Here is a 17,085-nt window from a genome sequence, read left to right as displayed (position 1 = left end):
GACAGTAATAGAAATATAATTATAAATAATCGTTTGTTATATATAATTATAATTCTACTACTTATTACTAATTATTAGAATAAAAGAAAATATATATGCTAATGAGAGGGGAATGATTGTTTATAATTATATAAAGAATTATTATAAATCTGGATGGAATAGTTGATACTGCTTTCTGAAGTTACTTTATAAATTACTCGAAGACAATGTATGTATTTCCCCATGGTCTGTGAATGAATATTTATTTCGCTGAATTGTACGGTTTTTAAGTTTTAAAATCCGTCCAAAAGATTCCGAATGTTTGGGTTGCGTTGCTACACTATCATTTTCTTGCTCCGAGCATTTGTTTAGAATTATTCTCGCTCGCGAAAAATAATTTTCGTGAAATTTGAGCTTGGCTGGGTAACAGCGAAGCGTGTTCAGAGACTCTGCAAGTTTCGTACGAAAAACTAAACAGGCGTGTTTGCAGCAACAAATTGCACGGCAAAATGGTCCATCTGCCTGCTTACCATCTTTTTTCCTCTTCGGTATAAATATCGTAGATGATCGAAAATCGCTGACTGCGGAAATCACGCTACGCGATATAGTTTTCCATAATTATTTCGCGTTCAAATTGTGCCGCGAATTTCGATTGAAGAATAGAATAAAATTCCCCTCGCGACTTTTAAAAAATATATTGCACTCGAAACACGGGGCGTAATAAAACTTTGCAGAGAAATTTTCTCCGGAGAGAGGAGAAATTATCTTTTACATCGTCGTTCATCTTCGCATGGGTCTTTATAGACGAATTTACAGAAATCTTCGCATGATTGGAACACGTGCATGGATTACGAGGATTCCAGTTGGATGCAGCGATTAGTTTAGTCGATGGTGGATTTTAGTACGATTTGGGATTTCGTTGATAGGGATGGAGTTAGACATGAATGAATTATGTTCGTTGTCGTAGTTTGTCGATGTAATAGGGCCTTAATACGTTCACTGCTAATCGAATTTTCATTAGCTGTGTTCTACACTAACGATTAATCGTCATACAAGATCTGTTTTCGTAATTTCGTGCTCTATGTACCAATATTTTAAACAAATTATCGCGAAACTTAAATCCAAAACGTCGTAATTTTTATACATTTAAGACTAGAATTATTAAATAATTATATCAGCGATTATTAAAAACGCGAAATCAATTTCGTGAAAATTAACGTTGATTTTTACTCAGACAGAAACATGATTATATACGCCTATTTATTTCGATTGTAGTGCAGGAATTATTATCATTCGCGTATAGCGTATTTAGCTAGGCATTACGGGTCAGTAGTTCTAGTGTTAATTTACGTCCCACATATGAGATGCAGGACGCAGCGAACGTGTTAATTAATGCCACGGTAATTTCGCTTAACTATCTATACATCATTTTAATATCGTCACACTACGTCAACAATTTCGATAATTCTTTAAACATTTGCCATAAACTCTCGCCATTCTCCGGGCTTCTACTTTGTTTCCTTCATCTCCTTAATTACCCGCAAACTTCATAATTATTTCCCGACTCCTTTCATTTAATAATTAAATTAACCTTCGTTACAATTTCAACTGCCCTCTTACGCCACACGCGAGACGTACGAGGCGGGGGTTTAATCTGGAATAAAATTTGCGAAAAATTCCAAGAAGCGAAGAAATGGCGGAGAAACTGGAAGAAAACGACGCGCGAGTTAAATTCTCGTCGGATTTCCTCATCGTCGATTAACCAGCGAGAAAACAGGCGGGAAACGAGTTCCTTTGAGCGACAACGAACCCCTGTACGCGAGGGTTCGAATCTACTTATCGATATTGCCGACATGGATGCCGCGATTTCGCCGAGCCCTGAGATCGCCAATCTAATTTCGTATTTCTCCCGATCCCTGACGACTTTCAGATAAAACTCCTCTTAATCGTCGCTCGGTGAACCGTAGATCCAGGTCAAGAAGACCGAATCCACTCTCTGTTTGTTCGAGCTAATCGCGGGAAGCGGTCTGGCAAGCCTCGATCAACTCCGAAGGGATCAAAGGGTGGGCACGAGACAGGGGTTGAAGACGCGGAGTGCAGGCTTAGCTAGAGGGAGACGGAACGGAAATAGGTGAAGAGGTTAGGCGACGACGAGGTAAGAAGAAGAAAATATTAAGCCGGCGTGTCTATCGTGGAACAACGGGGAAATTTCGCGGAATTATCAGGGAAACGAAGTTTAGGGGAAACATGAATAAATAAGGTGTCTTTGGTATGAAGAAAAATGAACAGGCAGAAATAAAATTGTAGTTTACGTAATATGGCAGCCAGGCAAGTTGGAAAAGAATTATTACGCGATGGAAGTTTGACGAAAAGGAAGAAAAGATCGGTAAATTAAATTTTATCGATCTTAAAAGGAAGACGCAGTATGCCGGTAGCCGGTGTATGCTGCAACGAGGAAAAATTACGAAAGTTATTGGCCAAAAAATGAGATTTTCTCGATTTTAAGGGGAAAGATAACGGGAGGTAAGATTAAGGGCTGAGAAAAAATTTTAATGAAATTCCTCTGGACCTAATGAAATCAAAAATGCAAGAAAAATTTTAAAAAGGCGACGAACTATACCCGAAAGTGAAATCAGTGTATTGTTCAAAAAAGGAACGAAAAGGCACGAAAATTATTATACAAAAATTAATTAGAAGAAATAAATGAAAGCAAAAATTAAAATAAAATTACAATCTCGATGGGAATTCGGATAAAATTTAGAAAAATGTGTCGATGAATCAAGCGTTTCTAGAGTCGCGGATAAAAGAACAAAAGAGGGGGAAAAAAAAGAAAAAAGAAGGCGAAATAGAAAATTAAAGCTCGTGTATCGTTTTGTTTTCACCTCGAAGCGGAAAGTGTGCGTAATTGGCGAAATGAAGAAAAAAGAGGAAATGGTCGAAGGAGGGGTGAAAAGAGAAATGGAGGGTCGTAGGTAAGAGGAAAAGTTAGGGATTTATCAAGAAAAGGGGCGTGAGCTGGGTGTACTGACAGGGATACGAATGACTCCACTTCTTTTTTACTTTCCTTTCATGTTTGGATAACGTTCCGACTTTCCGCACACCCGCTACGTACACGTATTAAAAGGGTAAACAGGGGAGCAGGGAAATAAGGCGGAACGCGGGCCAGCGTTGAGCAAGGGAATATGAGAAATTCGCCAGGGGTTGTGACGGAATGCAAACAGATAGACAAAGACGCGAAATTTTTATTTTAAGAACAAATGGATATTGCAAACGTATGCATATGGGAACAGGTAAGAAACACGGTACCGACCGCGTACATGGCCACGATTTACCAAGCCATTTCCTAGAATTGCTTGCACAAGACAGAGCTCGATGTTATCTGTAGATCATATATCGTAGATGGTAGCACAACCAGCATCGAATTACCACAGTAGGCAAAATTTTCATTTCTTTTTCCCATCTTTATTTCAAATTAATCCTCGTACTCTATTTCCGAATAGGTGCGATAATTAAATGACTGATATTCCTACTTTCATTCGGAATGATGCTACACAGATACACACAGGTAGTCTCGATTAGCGCGTGTAATAGATTCTGAACATTGATAGCGTTATTTGAATTCGCGGCATAAATTTTTAGTATCGGGGATCAACAATAATTTAAAGGAAATTTCAATCGAACCCCTATCCATACGATATTATATTATTTTATTACGTTATTACCCTTTAAACGTGTTCGCTGATTTTCAAAACGCGTATTTTACCCCCGGGGTTAATTAAACTATCGCCAGTATTAGACGCGGCCTTAATATCGTTTTATAATTCGCGCTAAATCAAATATCGCGTTATTTTAAATCGCACTGACCCAAAACTTACCAATATTTGAATTAATTTTAAACGAAACGCGAAGGCAATAATTTACGAGCGTGATATATCGCTCGAGCCTATTCTAACTATTTCACACGTTTTCAGTGTTTCTCATATTTCACGCCCATTCGAGTCAACGTAAATTTATCGGTCGATTCGTGAAAATACGCCACCCGCGTATATGGCCACGGTCGACGGCCATACACGCGAACAGCGCAGTAACAAGGAACAGGAAGGGAAAAACGGTCAAGTCGCGCATGTTTACAAGCGCAAAACATTATAACGCGAATAATAAATACCGCGAGGTTTCTATTATCGAAAGGAATACCGAAAAGAAGGGACAACGAACGACGAGGATGAGAAATGAAAGGAGACGTGTACACAAACGAACCGGGGAATTAGGGAAGAAAAGGAAACGCAATAAACAAGTAAGCAAAGACAAAGCGAGATATTGCATTACCGTGTCAAGAGGAAGTAATGGATGCAGGGAACTCAAAGAAGAAACGGAAGGACGAGAAGATTAATGGAGAATGAAACGGACAGACACAAGGGACAGGCGAAATACGCATCCAGTCGCGGATACGCGGCGAAAAAGGGTTCAAAGAAGCTCGATGTAAGAAGCACGCGACGAAAGAAAATAAAACTGGGGTGAAGTATAATAGAAAAAGACTATACAACGAGAACTCGTCTCTTTTGAAAAGAAATAATGACCTACGACGAAGATAATTGAAGGAAAAATCAATTTTATAGGTTAGGAGGCTGCATAACCTCAAATTCTTATGTACAAAATCCCTTTGCACAGTTTATGTTCTTTTCCTTCTCGTTTACACGGTACGATTTCACCGTGCAAAAGAAGTTCCATATTTCTTTAATTAATCGATCGATCGATCTCTAGAATCTCCTTCAATCGTGACAGAAATATCGGAAAATAATGTCGAAACGCTTTAATTCGTCGATCGATCAATTAAAATTTAACGGTCGATGATCCACCGTGAAATCTCAATTGATTGTCGTCAAAATATAAACACGCTTCGCGGGTATTCGTATTCGAAATACGAAAAATAACGGGACTATTACGTGAATTGTAACACCGCAACCCTTATTCACTCAGTTCCATTTCCCTAGACTACCAATGCCCTAGAACGTAGGCCGCAAATGATCCCTAGGGGAAAAAGCGAACCCACGGAAGGGACAGGGAAACGAAGAAGGATCGAAAACACGAGACGGATGATCTCGATCTGCTGAATACTCACTGATCACCGTGAGATTGACTTTGCTGTTCCTGGTAGGAGACTGCTTGAAATCGACCCTGCATCTGTAAACGGCGGCGTCGCTCTCACGAACGTTCTCGAGGGTGAGTTTCGCGGGATGCTCCGAGTATCTGAAGAAGGCACGTTTGTCGAGGCTGATATTCTGCCAGTGTTTTCCTTGTTCCAGGTTGCTTCGCCCCCTCGTGTCGAAACTGTAAACAGAAGAGCATGTGTACGGTGAGAGACAGCGAAAATGGCGAGGGTTGGTTAGAAAGATGGCGGACCTCGAGATCAGATTTACACCGGAAACGATAGATTGCGACGATTTCTCAGAACAATTCTTTACACCGAATTTTTACAACGATTTTCCAGAACGATTTCTCAGAAGAATTTCTTAAAACGATATTTTTAGGAATAAATAATTACGATTTATAGTTGATCCAATAAGAGAGTTTCTTTTTTAACAAAAGAAGCGTAGGATCAGAGATAACAATGCAACGGTTCTACCTCTCGTATTCTAATAAATTTATTTATCTGTTATTTTGAAATTTGAGTGGAAAATATTATGTTACCGATGTAATGATACGTTCGATTGCAGATTTACCAATTTCCGCGCGATAAATCGAACATAATTCCAATTTTGGAGGAAGCCTTTCTGTTTAATATCGCAACTATGGTTTCACGTTTTCCACCGATATTTTCCATAATTCCTGTCCCAAAGAGAGTAGGAGCTTATCGTTTAGAGGCAGCTTTTGTGATTCGGATCGACAAAAATTACGCCAAAATGCAGGCAGCACATCGTCCATATCGTGTAACGCGTCAATACGTAATCGATATTTCGATATTACGGAATGAGCATCGTGGAGGACGAGCTCGAAATTACTTTCATACGAACAATCGAAATCCTTTCGAAATAACCGTAGAAAATTATGTGAGATTGGTGCAGGCACAGTCCTGAGAGAATACGAAGAGTGTTTGGGATATGACTGTAAAAGAACGAATGTATATCTTAGCCTAATACTTGTGCCACGTGCAAGAGGACTATTTTTAGAAGACAGAGAAATTTTGAGTGAACGTGACAAAATGAATCGAGTAAGAGAGGATGAGAATTAGAATGAAGGGGAATGAATGCGTGAGGGTCACACAGGGTGTGAAAGTAGTCGTAGAAAGGGAGTTGTACAGAGAGAGTTCTGAGAGGGTAGTTTTCGAGTGACAGTCTAGTGAGAGCCTGCGAGTATCACGAGTAAGAGTATATTCTAGTCAAAATAAACTTGTTGTCGTCTGTTACGTCTCAAACCTCTAAATCTTCTACGAGGGACTCGATAAAGATAATCTCCCACAATTATATAACAGAGAGAACGCAGGCGCAATTTTTCAGACGCGATTCGCGACGAGCGTAACGCGAAGCAGGAAACAAACTGGATTTTTCGAAATTCCAGGTCAGAACTATTTTCACAATCACTGGGCCGCGTTTATCAGCAATTATCCCGGGGAAATTCCCAAACAATCATCGGCGCGTCAACAGCGTTTCGCGTGATCAAAAATTCAAATATTCCACGTTGCAACGGTAGAAAAACACATGGCCGGTGTAAAAACAGAGGTAGGGGAGCCCGTGATATTACGAAGGATAACAATGGGACGCGATGCTCTGGTTACATCGAATATTCCTGCCGGCCTTTAACGCGGTCGCGTGAAAACAGAGAGCGCCGCTATTTCGCGGCCGGCCGCTGTCAATTTTCCCAATAAAACCGTTCCTCGCGATCATTGCTTGCTTTATATACGCCCACGAGTTTATTAGCTCCGCGAGTAAACATTTCCAACGCTTTTGGCCCGCGTTCCACGGACTTAATATCGCGGTCGCGAAGGAGCGAAACAGCAGCGGATTTCCCCACTTCTTATCGAGCTTTATCTGTCAAGGGATACGAAACAGCCTTCATTGTCTTTAGTCTTCACTGAAACCATGGATCTCCAAGTTTTGGAAAATTTCAATAATCTAACTGAGCAAATTTTTTCGTTCTTCTACGTACAATAAGTTCCTTGGTCAGTGTGTGAATTTCGAAAAGGTTTCTGGTTGTTGCGGCCCTAGTCAAGTGGAGGACTGTTTATGTCCTTATTGCCTGCGTCCCTTGATTCGTATACATTCGTTATCACCTAATGTATGTAATTCAGTGTGTGAATTTCGAAAAGGTTTCTGGTTGTTGCGGCCCTAGTCAAGTGGAGGACTGTTTATATCCTTATTGCCTGCGTCCCTTGATTCGTATACATTCGTTATCACCTAGTCACCACATGGGTAAACCTTAGCAAGGACCAATAAATCACCCATAAGACGATAGGCATAAAGATCCAAATTGTTTAAACATCAACCACCACAGAAAGACGTCGAAGCTAACAAAGATCCCCAATATTATTCGCAATCAATAGGAAAACGCACCCACCACTTGCATTTCACACCAATAAATCAGTAGACATATAAAACTTATAAAATTACCGAGACAGCAGTCACCAAGAGAGAGTTTTCCAAAGCATCCCAAAAAGACAAGACAAGCATCACCAGCAGACAGTCAAGACAGTCCCACGACGATTAACGTAGCGCAAGAAACAGTCACACATCAGAACTCTTTAGTTCACCCCTAACCAGGTCTAGCTCCATTAATTTAGAATAGACCACATCCGTGTAAACCAGCCTTACAATCCTGCAAGTCGCATCTTGCAAGTTGCAGTGTTCGGGACGCAACACTGGTAGTTTAAGGACCTCGACGAGGTCTTCCGTGACCTCTACTAGACTTTGATCGCTGATAACACGATTTTGATCAACTTCCGTGATCTCAGAATAATTTTGATAGAAAGATATACGACCTCGATTACCTTCTGATCTTCAAGTGATCTCCAAGTGATCCTGACTCTCAATGACACGGATTCTATGATTTTCCGTGATTTTCAATTGACACTGAAGCTCAATGCAATTTTGACAATCCTTCGTGACATCAGAGCGATTATGCTCATTAGTGATTAACGATATGACCTCTATGACTGTTCGTGACCGTTTAAATGACTTCGGATATGATAAAAATGACCTCGACACCCGTCTGAAAATTTGAAATGACCTGGACTGACAGTGACGGAAGTGACGCGATGTTTTGGGGGATTTTTAAATAACTTGCTGCAGCGATAGGGAGTGCCAGTGATAACGATCTCGTCGTCACTGTGATCACCTTGCTAATTTTAATCTCTTTATAGCAGCGACTATAATTTAGATATCTCGCGCGCGGAAATTTATTTGAAAATTTACTTTAAAGTGCCCGGTGGTTTAAAAGCTTCCAGGCTCATCCGACGTTTTCATTTTCCCGTATTATTACGCTCGTGTTTTTATCGCCGAAATGTCAGCGTATCGTTGCGAGATGCATAATAGCGTCATTAACTCCGCCATATTTATCACCTGCAGCGTGTCCATTATATCACGGGTCATTAGTGGCCTATAATGAATAAATGAAAAATGACGCTCGTAATAGAATGAAACGCGTTATAGCGGGCTGAAAAACTGAAAGCTTGTATGCAACGTCACTCGTTCCGCGCTAAGCCTTTTTAATGGGCCATTTATGAATCATTGTCGAGTGCAAATTGGATCCCGCACGGTGCATTCTAAATCGCGCGATTTACCAATTCGGGTATCGAGCGAGATTGGTAAGGACGCGAGGGGAAGATTTATGAGCGGCGATTTCGTGCAGAAATCGTAGGCGAAGCGCTACGCCTAATGGTAACGCAATCTAGAATCAAACAAAATGCATTTATACATTAAGGGATACCGTCACTCCGCGCGATGGATTGAATAATTCATTTCAGGGACATAAATCAACCGTGGCGCTGTTTATTGGACACATCATACACGCGACGACTCACATGATCGAGGTGAAATGTAATTTCTGTTTGATCGAAAAGAACCTGGAATGGTAAAAAATGAAACGCCAGGTTTGAACGACGTAACGAGACTTTTTGCCATTTCGCGACTTCGCTTCCCGTTATAGATATAGATCAACGCAATAAATCCCACTTTCGTTGACTTACTTCACCATGCAACGCGGGAACACCCTGCTCGTATTATGCAAACGACGCTCCGATAATTTCTACTAATTTCGATTGTTATCCATGTTAGTTGTGGATAACAAATATTAATAGCAATAAGAACAATTCCTTGTTTAATTACAAAAATGATCAAACGCTAATATTAAGTTTAGATATAATTAATTTCTCACAATTACACGCTCACACCTCTTTTCAGGATCGAAACTCAATTACAACTGACCTATGCCAAATCACTTTCGGTTTTCTCTTTCTTCTTTCATACATTACATTAACACTAGATTTACAAAACCCGTCAATTTGACGGTTGGGTTGCTCTGTTAATATTGTAATTGCTTTTAAATTAAACTAATCGTTAAAAAATGAAAAGACACGTGGTTTCTTTTACCTGTAAATTTGACAGGTGTCCGTAGAAATAGGCATATAGCGTTCGTAAACCTAGTGTTAATATACACAATTCACACAACACCTCAATCATTACACGCATATGATATTGACATCCTATGCATACTTGTTCCACTCATCCCTTTCTTACATACATCGCTCCTTTATTATATCAACACGTACATATTTAAAAATCTATATAACCATTATCACAATCCAGAGTGGCTTATGAAAACACTCGAGTGCTTTATATCGTAACGTTTAACAAGTAAAGTTTCAGGGTTACTCTGAAGCAAGGTAAATTTCAAATAATATCTACAATTTAAAGTTTCAAGTATCGCTTCAGAATCTCGGTAAATTATCAACACAAAAATCGCAAGAAGAAAAATGAATTTAATCAACCATTTAATAACCAAGAAATAAAATATCTCTAGATCAAATAAGACAATAAATTGACACGATTTTGGTATTTCCTATAATATCGATCGTTTTGTAACCTCGGTCACAATTACCCGGAAAATTATTAACAAAAGAAGACCAATTTTCATAAAATAATTCGGTCCATAAGATTGAGAATCAAAAAGAAAAGAAAAGGAAAAAATATATATAATAAAAGATGGGAAAGTTGGAAGCAAAGGGAGGAAGAGAAAATTCCTGGGGAAAATTGCAAACTTTCCCGCGAATCACGCAAACAAGCCCATCTTTATTCCGTGGTACACAGATGGACGCGGAAGTATCCTTCGGGGTTCGAGAGAGCAGGAGAAAAAGAAGAAGAAGAAGAAAAGAAGCAGAAGGCAGGATGGCAGACGAAACTTTCATATTGCCTGCGCTAAACTCTCGCGAAACGATCAATCGAGGAATACGTGCGTACGCGGAACGGTTATCAAAGAAAAGCACAAAGTCACGCGAGATTCTTCAGCCACTTCACCGTCTAATATCTGCCTTTTACGCGACGCTACTTTTATTACCCGCCGCTGCGACGGCGACCGGGATCTAACTAAATTTATGGAGTATCGATAGCGTGTGAGAGCTTCTTAAAGAGATCAAAGCACCCAACCCCCGGCGCCACTTCCACCCCCGACCTCTTTCTAGCTAAAGGCATTTCTCCAACGAGTTATTTACATTTTCTCGCTCTTTCCATCCCCTTTCCGCATCGTCACGCGTTTCTTCTTCCTCCGACGCCACTATAAATACGCGCGATCGGATTTCAAAAGGGATAATGGCGAACGGTGCCACGGTTCTTCCTCCTTCTCCTTATGACCGATCGGCCAACGGCTTTCAATTAACGTTTCGAGTACCTGAACCTTCGTTACTCGAATTAATGGCCAGAGACAAAGTGCTATTCCAGGGATGCTCCTGTTTTTGTTACCGATCCTTGCTTGCGTATTTTTGCGCTCCGGATTATTGGTAAGCCAACACGCGAGTGGGTTTCACCGTGCTATCACGGTAGTTTAGAGTAATTCAGCTTTGTCTCGGGTGATTAGGTTAATTGCGACTCGATCATGTACATAATTCCTTTTTTTAGCGTCGCGTAACCTAGATACAGCCTAGATATAGCGAAAGCACCCCTTTCGTGCTAATGAATTCCTTTTATATTTTTATCGGTGGCCGACCTACTTCGAATTTCGTTCAAACAGGGATTAATTTTCCACGGATAAATACCCCATTTCTGCAATTACATTCGGTTACACTTTTATCGTAGACACTATCGATATTCCTTGAATAGGATTCCGACAGAAATTAATCCTGGTCAATTTTATTTAAGCGTAATAGTGTGAAAGACAATCAAATTTTTAACGAAACTCTAAGTATATAACGGGGAGTACAATGCTAGTGACATGTGCGTTCTCCGTCTAGGGACTTGGCGTACGCAGACTCTCAGTCACTCCCACGTTAAGGGTCACTCCCCCTTAAGTTAAAAGGTAACTTATCTGTTACCTTTTAGTTTGCTTCACATCATCGTTGCGTCGTAATAAATAATAATTTGCATTCTATAAATCACTATGTGACCTATACTTCGTTCAACGAGTCAAATTGGTGTGTATTTTTATTGCTTACACGTTTATTCTTCTTCCCCGATTTGCCTTCAATTTATCCAAAGATACCAAAACCAACCCCTATCCTGCAATAATATTCTTCAACGTCCTCACCCCTATCGATGAAACTGGAACCAAGTTACTCAATCACGGCTCGTACCAACTAAAAGTTAAATACTAAACGCAGCTTTGCGACCTACAAATCAACCTAACTTTTCCCAAAGTTACATAATCCCGACAGCCCGAAACATCGAAAACACGGGTTTTTCGAACGAAACTTCGCTAACGTTTTTATCGCGCGCAACGTCCGCCGTGGCAAATATTTACGGATTCAAGAAAGCAAGAAATATTTACAGTTTCAGCACATTACACACCGATAAACGTTGCGCCCCGTTGGCCCTAAACTCCGGCCGCGTCAACGCCATGACCAACCTCGGCCAAATAATTAACCGCAATGTTTTTCTTATCTGCCCTGCACGCGTGTCCCGCGACATTTCCCGCGAGAATCCCACTCTGTCCTGCAATCAGCGCGAAGCACATTCTGTCAGCGTTATTATGTCGCGTCGTTTATCATCCCTCGTCGCGGTTATCGCGGGACCATTTCAAAAGTTCGCGCGGTGGCGCTACGGTCGTCGCGAAGATTCTTTTTCCCCGATGACCGACGCCATTTGCACGCGCTTGTATCCTTTTGATAAGACCCCGTAAGAGGAAACGGGGCGATTCCGCGAGGAATAATCGTGGCAATCAGGTTGATGAATTCGTATGGCTCGTAACGGGAATAACTACTCGGATCTTCATGGCGTGTTTCATTTATCCGATCGCGAAATTTTATCGGTGGGAAATTCATCCTCCGAGATGGAAATGGTAAGGAGGGTACAGAAGATTCAGATGAGTAGGAGAAATATATTTTTCACGTGGTAGTATCATTTTTAAGCTATATATTTAAAAAATCAACACGATCTTGAAATTCCGTCCGTGGTCAAGTAATCACATAGCATAACCAATATTTATGACTAAATTAATAGAAATATCGAAGTTTGTCAGTGATATTTACTTGGTCCTCGTTTGGTTTTCTTTAAATTTTCGAAGACCACATTTTCCTTTGAAATAACTCTTCTTAACGAAAGATTCTATCTACTTATCTCATTCGTTTGTGATCATAACTGCATAACCAATATTTGTGACTGAATTAATAGAAATATCGATATTTATCACTGAAGCTTACTTGGTATATGTTTGCTATTTCTTTAAATTTTCGAAACCCACATTTTCCATAGAAATAATTTTTCTTAACCAAAGATTGTACCCATTTATTTCTACCAAACTCCATTCCCTTTCCAAATTTTCTCCCCACACTACCAATATTGAAAAAGAAGATTCAGAATTGTACCTACAAATAAACAAATTCTATTATACTATCCACGTTAATGTCCCAGAAATATACAACTTGTCCCATGCAACCCCTTTCACCCCCTGAACCGTAAAGCGAACGACATCCCAAAATTCGACCCAGCGAAACGTTCGCCCTTTTCGTACAGGAATTACTTGAAATTGCCGCTGAAATTTCTGTCCAATTAAGCGATATCCCGGCCAATAGGCGAGCGTTGAATTAAAGAAACGATAGTAACCGAACGCACGCGTGGAGCGCAAATACTCCAAGCCCTTCGGAAGCACGCGCGATTTTCGACTGTTCAAAGAGACCGTTCGGCAGATCGGGTGTAATAAACCGTGAACTTCAACGCGTAACAGCGGAATAATTGGTTTGCACGGCGAAATCAGTACGAGATCGAACGGTGCACCGGCTGGATTTAATAAAAAATCGAGTTTGGCCAGTCGGTTAATTTTACCATGCCTTGATAATTCCGTAGACCGTGCATGGAAACGGGTTAACTTCGTTGCTGGCTCCAATTCCATTGAATTAATAACACCCGCCCTGCTCGTATCGAATCAAGTTCGATCTCTGGTTTCGTTTCTATCTCGAAGCTGCGGGTGTAACGATGATATCGGATAGAAATTTTTCTTGTCGCGATGACTTATATCGTTCGCGAGGTAAACTCGACGAGGGGTACGTAATTCGTTAGAATTTATGGGATGGCCGGTAAAAAATTTCGTACGGCGGAATGTCGAGGAATTCTTTGAGCGCGGATAACAGGTTTTCCCTGGCAAGTTGTATGACAAAGTTATCTAAGAAATTATAGGAAGCTGTAAAAGAAACGTGGAGATTACTCGGTCGGTCGTGAAGTAAGAATCGTATTAAAAGCTGGGGAGCATAATACGACCCTAAGAGTGAAATTGGCGAGGAGTTCCTCGGAGGACTTACTATATGCTCTACCTTTTTATCACTGCATTCATTTCAATTTTCATTGCAACTTTTCCAATCTCCTCTTTCGGTTTCTCTTACATTTCCAAATTTATAACGCATTTAAATTTATTACAATTTTTCATTCGTTAGATTTATATCGATCAGACACTAATATCGATATTTTTCGTACGAAATAGTAGCCCTATTCTAGGAAATAAATAAAAGCTTTACTGAAGTCTGACCTGCAACCTTTCACCACCTTAAGGGTGTTTATTAAAAACAGTATTGCTATTTATTAAAAATGAGAGATCACCATCCACTGCAAAATATTTATTAAACATATCAGACATTAATACCGATATTTTTGGTATGAAATAAAAGCCCTATTCTAGGAAATAAATAAAAGCTGTACTGAATTTCGATCTGTAACTTTCTACCACCCTAAGGATATTTATTAAAGACGCTACATTTTAATGAAAAACGAGAGATCATCATCCGCTGCAAAAATCCAGGATTGCTCCATTAGCCACCCCCATATCGTATTTATTACACGCATATTCCTCATTAAATAACGAATTTAATTTACGAACATATTTATTATATTCGCGAAAAGAATTTCCTTACCAAATCACGCCGCTGCTTCAACCACCATCCCACAAAGGAACAACCTATCCTGTCATACCCCCTACATCCGCTGTTTTACACACTGCCATAAGCCACGTCCCCGTCCCTAGCTCGACCATCGCATAAATAGCCAGCAACCGCCGTGTACCTCGCGATATTACCAAAAACGCGAAAAACAAACGCGGGGAGAAAAAGAAAGGACACGGAAGCGGGACAAAGGAGCGAGGAAAAATGCGTGGAAAGCCGCAGGTCTCCGAACGAAAGCCACTGGGCTGGTGTTAAACGTCGGAAATTCGTCTATTTACCCCTTGGTCCAAACGTGGCTGGCCTCGTGTCCAGAGCCGCGAGCAAGACGGGGGTGAAAGAGCACCGCGTCGATATAAGTCGTACCGAGAGGTTCCACCCCTGTGCATACAGTACAGGAACGAGCCTTTGCCGAGGAACTAGGCCTTCTTCGTGGAAACGCGCAATCGACGTTAATAAAACCGTGGATCGCGAATTTCCCCGCAGTAATGGGACGAGCATCACGTAGCGGTTCCCGCATGAGCGATCGTATTTCCGCCTGTTTAAGGTCTCTCGAAGCCGGTTTTATTGCCAGCTTTTTACTCTTTTCACGGGGGTAGAAGGTTGGGGGAAATTCGAACTAGCACGGACGATCGGTGACCGATGAAAGCGGTACATTTCGAGTGCTCGATGATTCATTCGACTAATGGAGGCAGGGATTTTTATGACTTTGATTAGATGTTCGTTGACGTGGACGTATGGGCCGATGAATATCTGTCGGTAAAAATGAGTCGGAATATCATATCGTCCTGTGAAATCGTCGTCGGGGACGTTTTTATTGGAACCTGGACGATCCATCGGTAATATTGGTAATAATAGTAGGATTATATGAACGTTCGATTATTCGGTAATGGAAACTAGATATTCCAGGTATATACGTTACATCTGGCTTAGGTTTCTCGGTTCACTCGCGTTTCCAGTGAAATTAAAGTATCTTCTGAACTCCTTATATTACGAGTGTAATTCGTCGCGAGTTCTTCGTGCTAAACGCCATAAAGATGACACGATTTGATTAAAATTATATTCGAGGTATTACAACACGCGCAAAATTCACTACCCTTACGAGGATACCACCCTAACCATTCTTCGTCGTTACAAGCACGTTACGAACCCAGCTCTACACCCAGCTTCGAAATATTTTACGGGATAATTTCGATCTTAAGCTGGTACAGGTTCGTACATTTTAAAGGGTTCAAGGAAATTTCGAGCAGAAGAAAGAAACGCGATTCAGCGATCAGAGTTCTACAGCTTCGTGGAGCCACTACGTGGTAGACGCGAGAACGGAAATAGCACGTGAAGCAAAGACGAGCACGCGATCTTGTGTAACGATAGCGAAAAAGACGGGATTTCTGCTCCTCCCAGTTTCTATGCATAAACTGCGATCGGATTGCGATATCAACTTTAAGGAATAAGGATCACGGGTGGGAGAGAGGGAGTGAGCAGCTTCGGGAGATTCAATATGTACCTTCATATTCGATCCAGCTTCTTTATCCCATCTTTAGTGGACTTTGAATAATCGGTTTACCCCGATTTGGTAGAACCGAATGTTTGTTTCAATTCGGATATTTCAATTTGTCAATTTTATGGCTTTTTCGGGGTCCTGCGGAGTTTGGACTTTAGATCTGTCGTTGTAATAGACTCCTAGAGATACGTTGTTTTATAGTTCTACAATTTTCAATTTTAATATTGCAAAGTGTTACTAATGTTTATTAATATCGTGGATTAAAAATTTTACAATTTTTTAATTTTATTGTTAGGAAAAGAGTGTCTAATTTATTCGCAATTTATATTTTGAATTTCTCTATTTCCAAACTAGCAAAGACCCTAATATGTGCCTATGATTATGAAAGTGGTCCAAGTCACTTATATTTGCTTCCGAAATATTAAAAGCTTCGGCCTTTAAGTATGTTATAAATTATAAAATTAATTGCGATAAAGCTACAAACTCAATCTAGCGATTCAATTCTTCACTGTTTTGTAGAAAATAAATATATTTTGTCGTAATATAAATGAATGCAACACGAAATAAATAATAAAATCGTTCCTCTTAAGTCGATGACTTAGACCACTTTTATAATTATAGACACATATGTGATCTAGACTTTCATCTGGGAATGATAGTCTACTATAGCGTTATGTGAGAAGTCTGAGAAATTCTCCACCTAAGTCTCTTTTATCAACTCCCGAACTCTTTTCCAAATTTTTGAAGATCAAAATGTACAATATTGTAGGATACCAAAAGAAATCGCGAATCGGCTATTGCCAACAAAAACAAATTGTAAACCGATCGATATCTTCTAGAAGCAAATCGAAAAGTTATTCTATATAGCAAAATTAAGTTGCGTGGCTCCCCTACGGGGAGGTAAAGCCTAGGTCAAGGAAATTATAAAAGCGTGGTCCTTGACAACCAAAACCGAGTCCTTAGAAATCAATTGTGACCAGCACAAGCGTGAGGTGCTTGGTGTTGGAAAGAGAGTTTTAAAAGAGTGTGTCTTTGTGTGTTT

The 17,085-nt window shown here is 40.3% G+C and overlaps 1 protein-coding gene across 2 annotated transcripts in view; it reads right to left on the bottom strand.

The window, feature by feature from the left end:
- The window catches only part of LOC108547984 (nephrin), a 149,639-nt gene that overhangs the window by 65,077 nt on the left and 67,477 nt on the right, over positions 1-17,085 (bottom strand). For both annotated transcript variants that reach the window (XM_017900735.1, XM_017900736.1), the window contains exon 3: positions 5,099-5,307. In XM_017900735.1, the coding sequence (XP_017756224.1) occupies positions 5,099-5,307 (209 nt within the window). The remainder of the gene's footprint in view (positions 1-5,098; positions 5,308-17,085) is intronic.

This window comes from Eufriesea mexicana, unplaced genomic scaffold (genome assembly GCF_001483705.2).
Source record: "Eufriesea mexicana isolate 0111107269 unplaced genomic scaffold, ASM148370v2 scaffold1364, whole genome shotgun sequence".
Lineage (NCBI taxonomy): Eukaryota > Metazoa > Arthropoda > Insecta > Hymenoptera > Apidae > Eufriesea > Eufriesea mexicana.
This window is presented reverse-complemented; position numbering and strand designations above follow the sequence as displayed.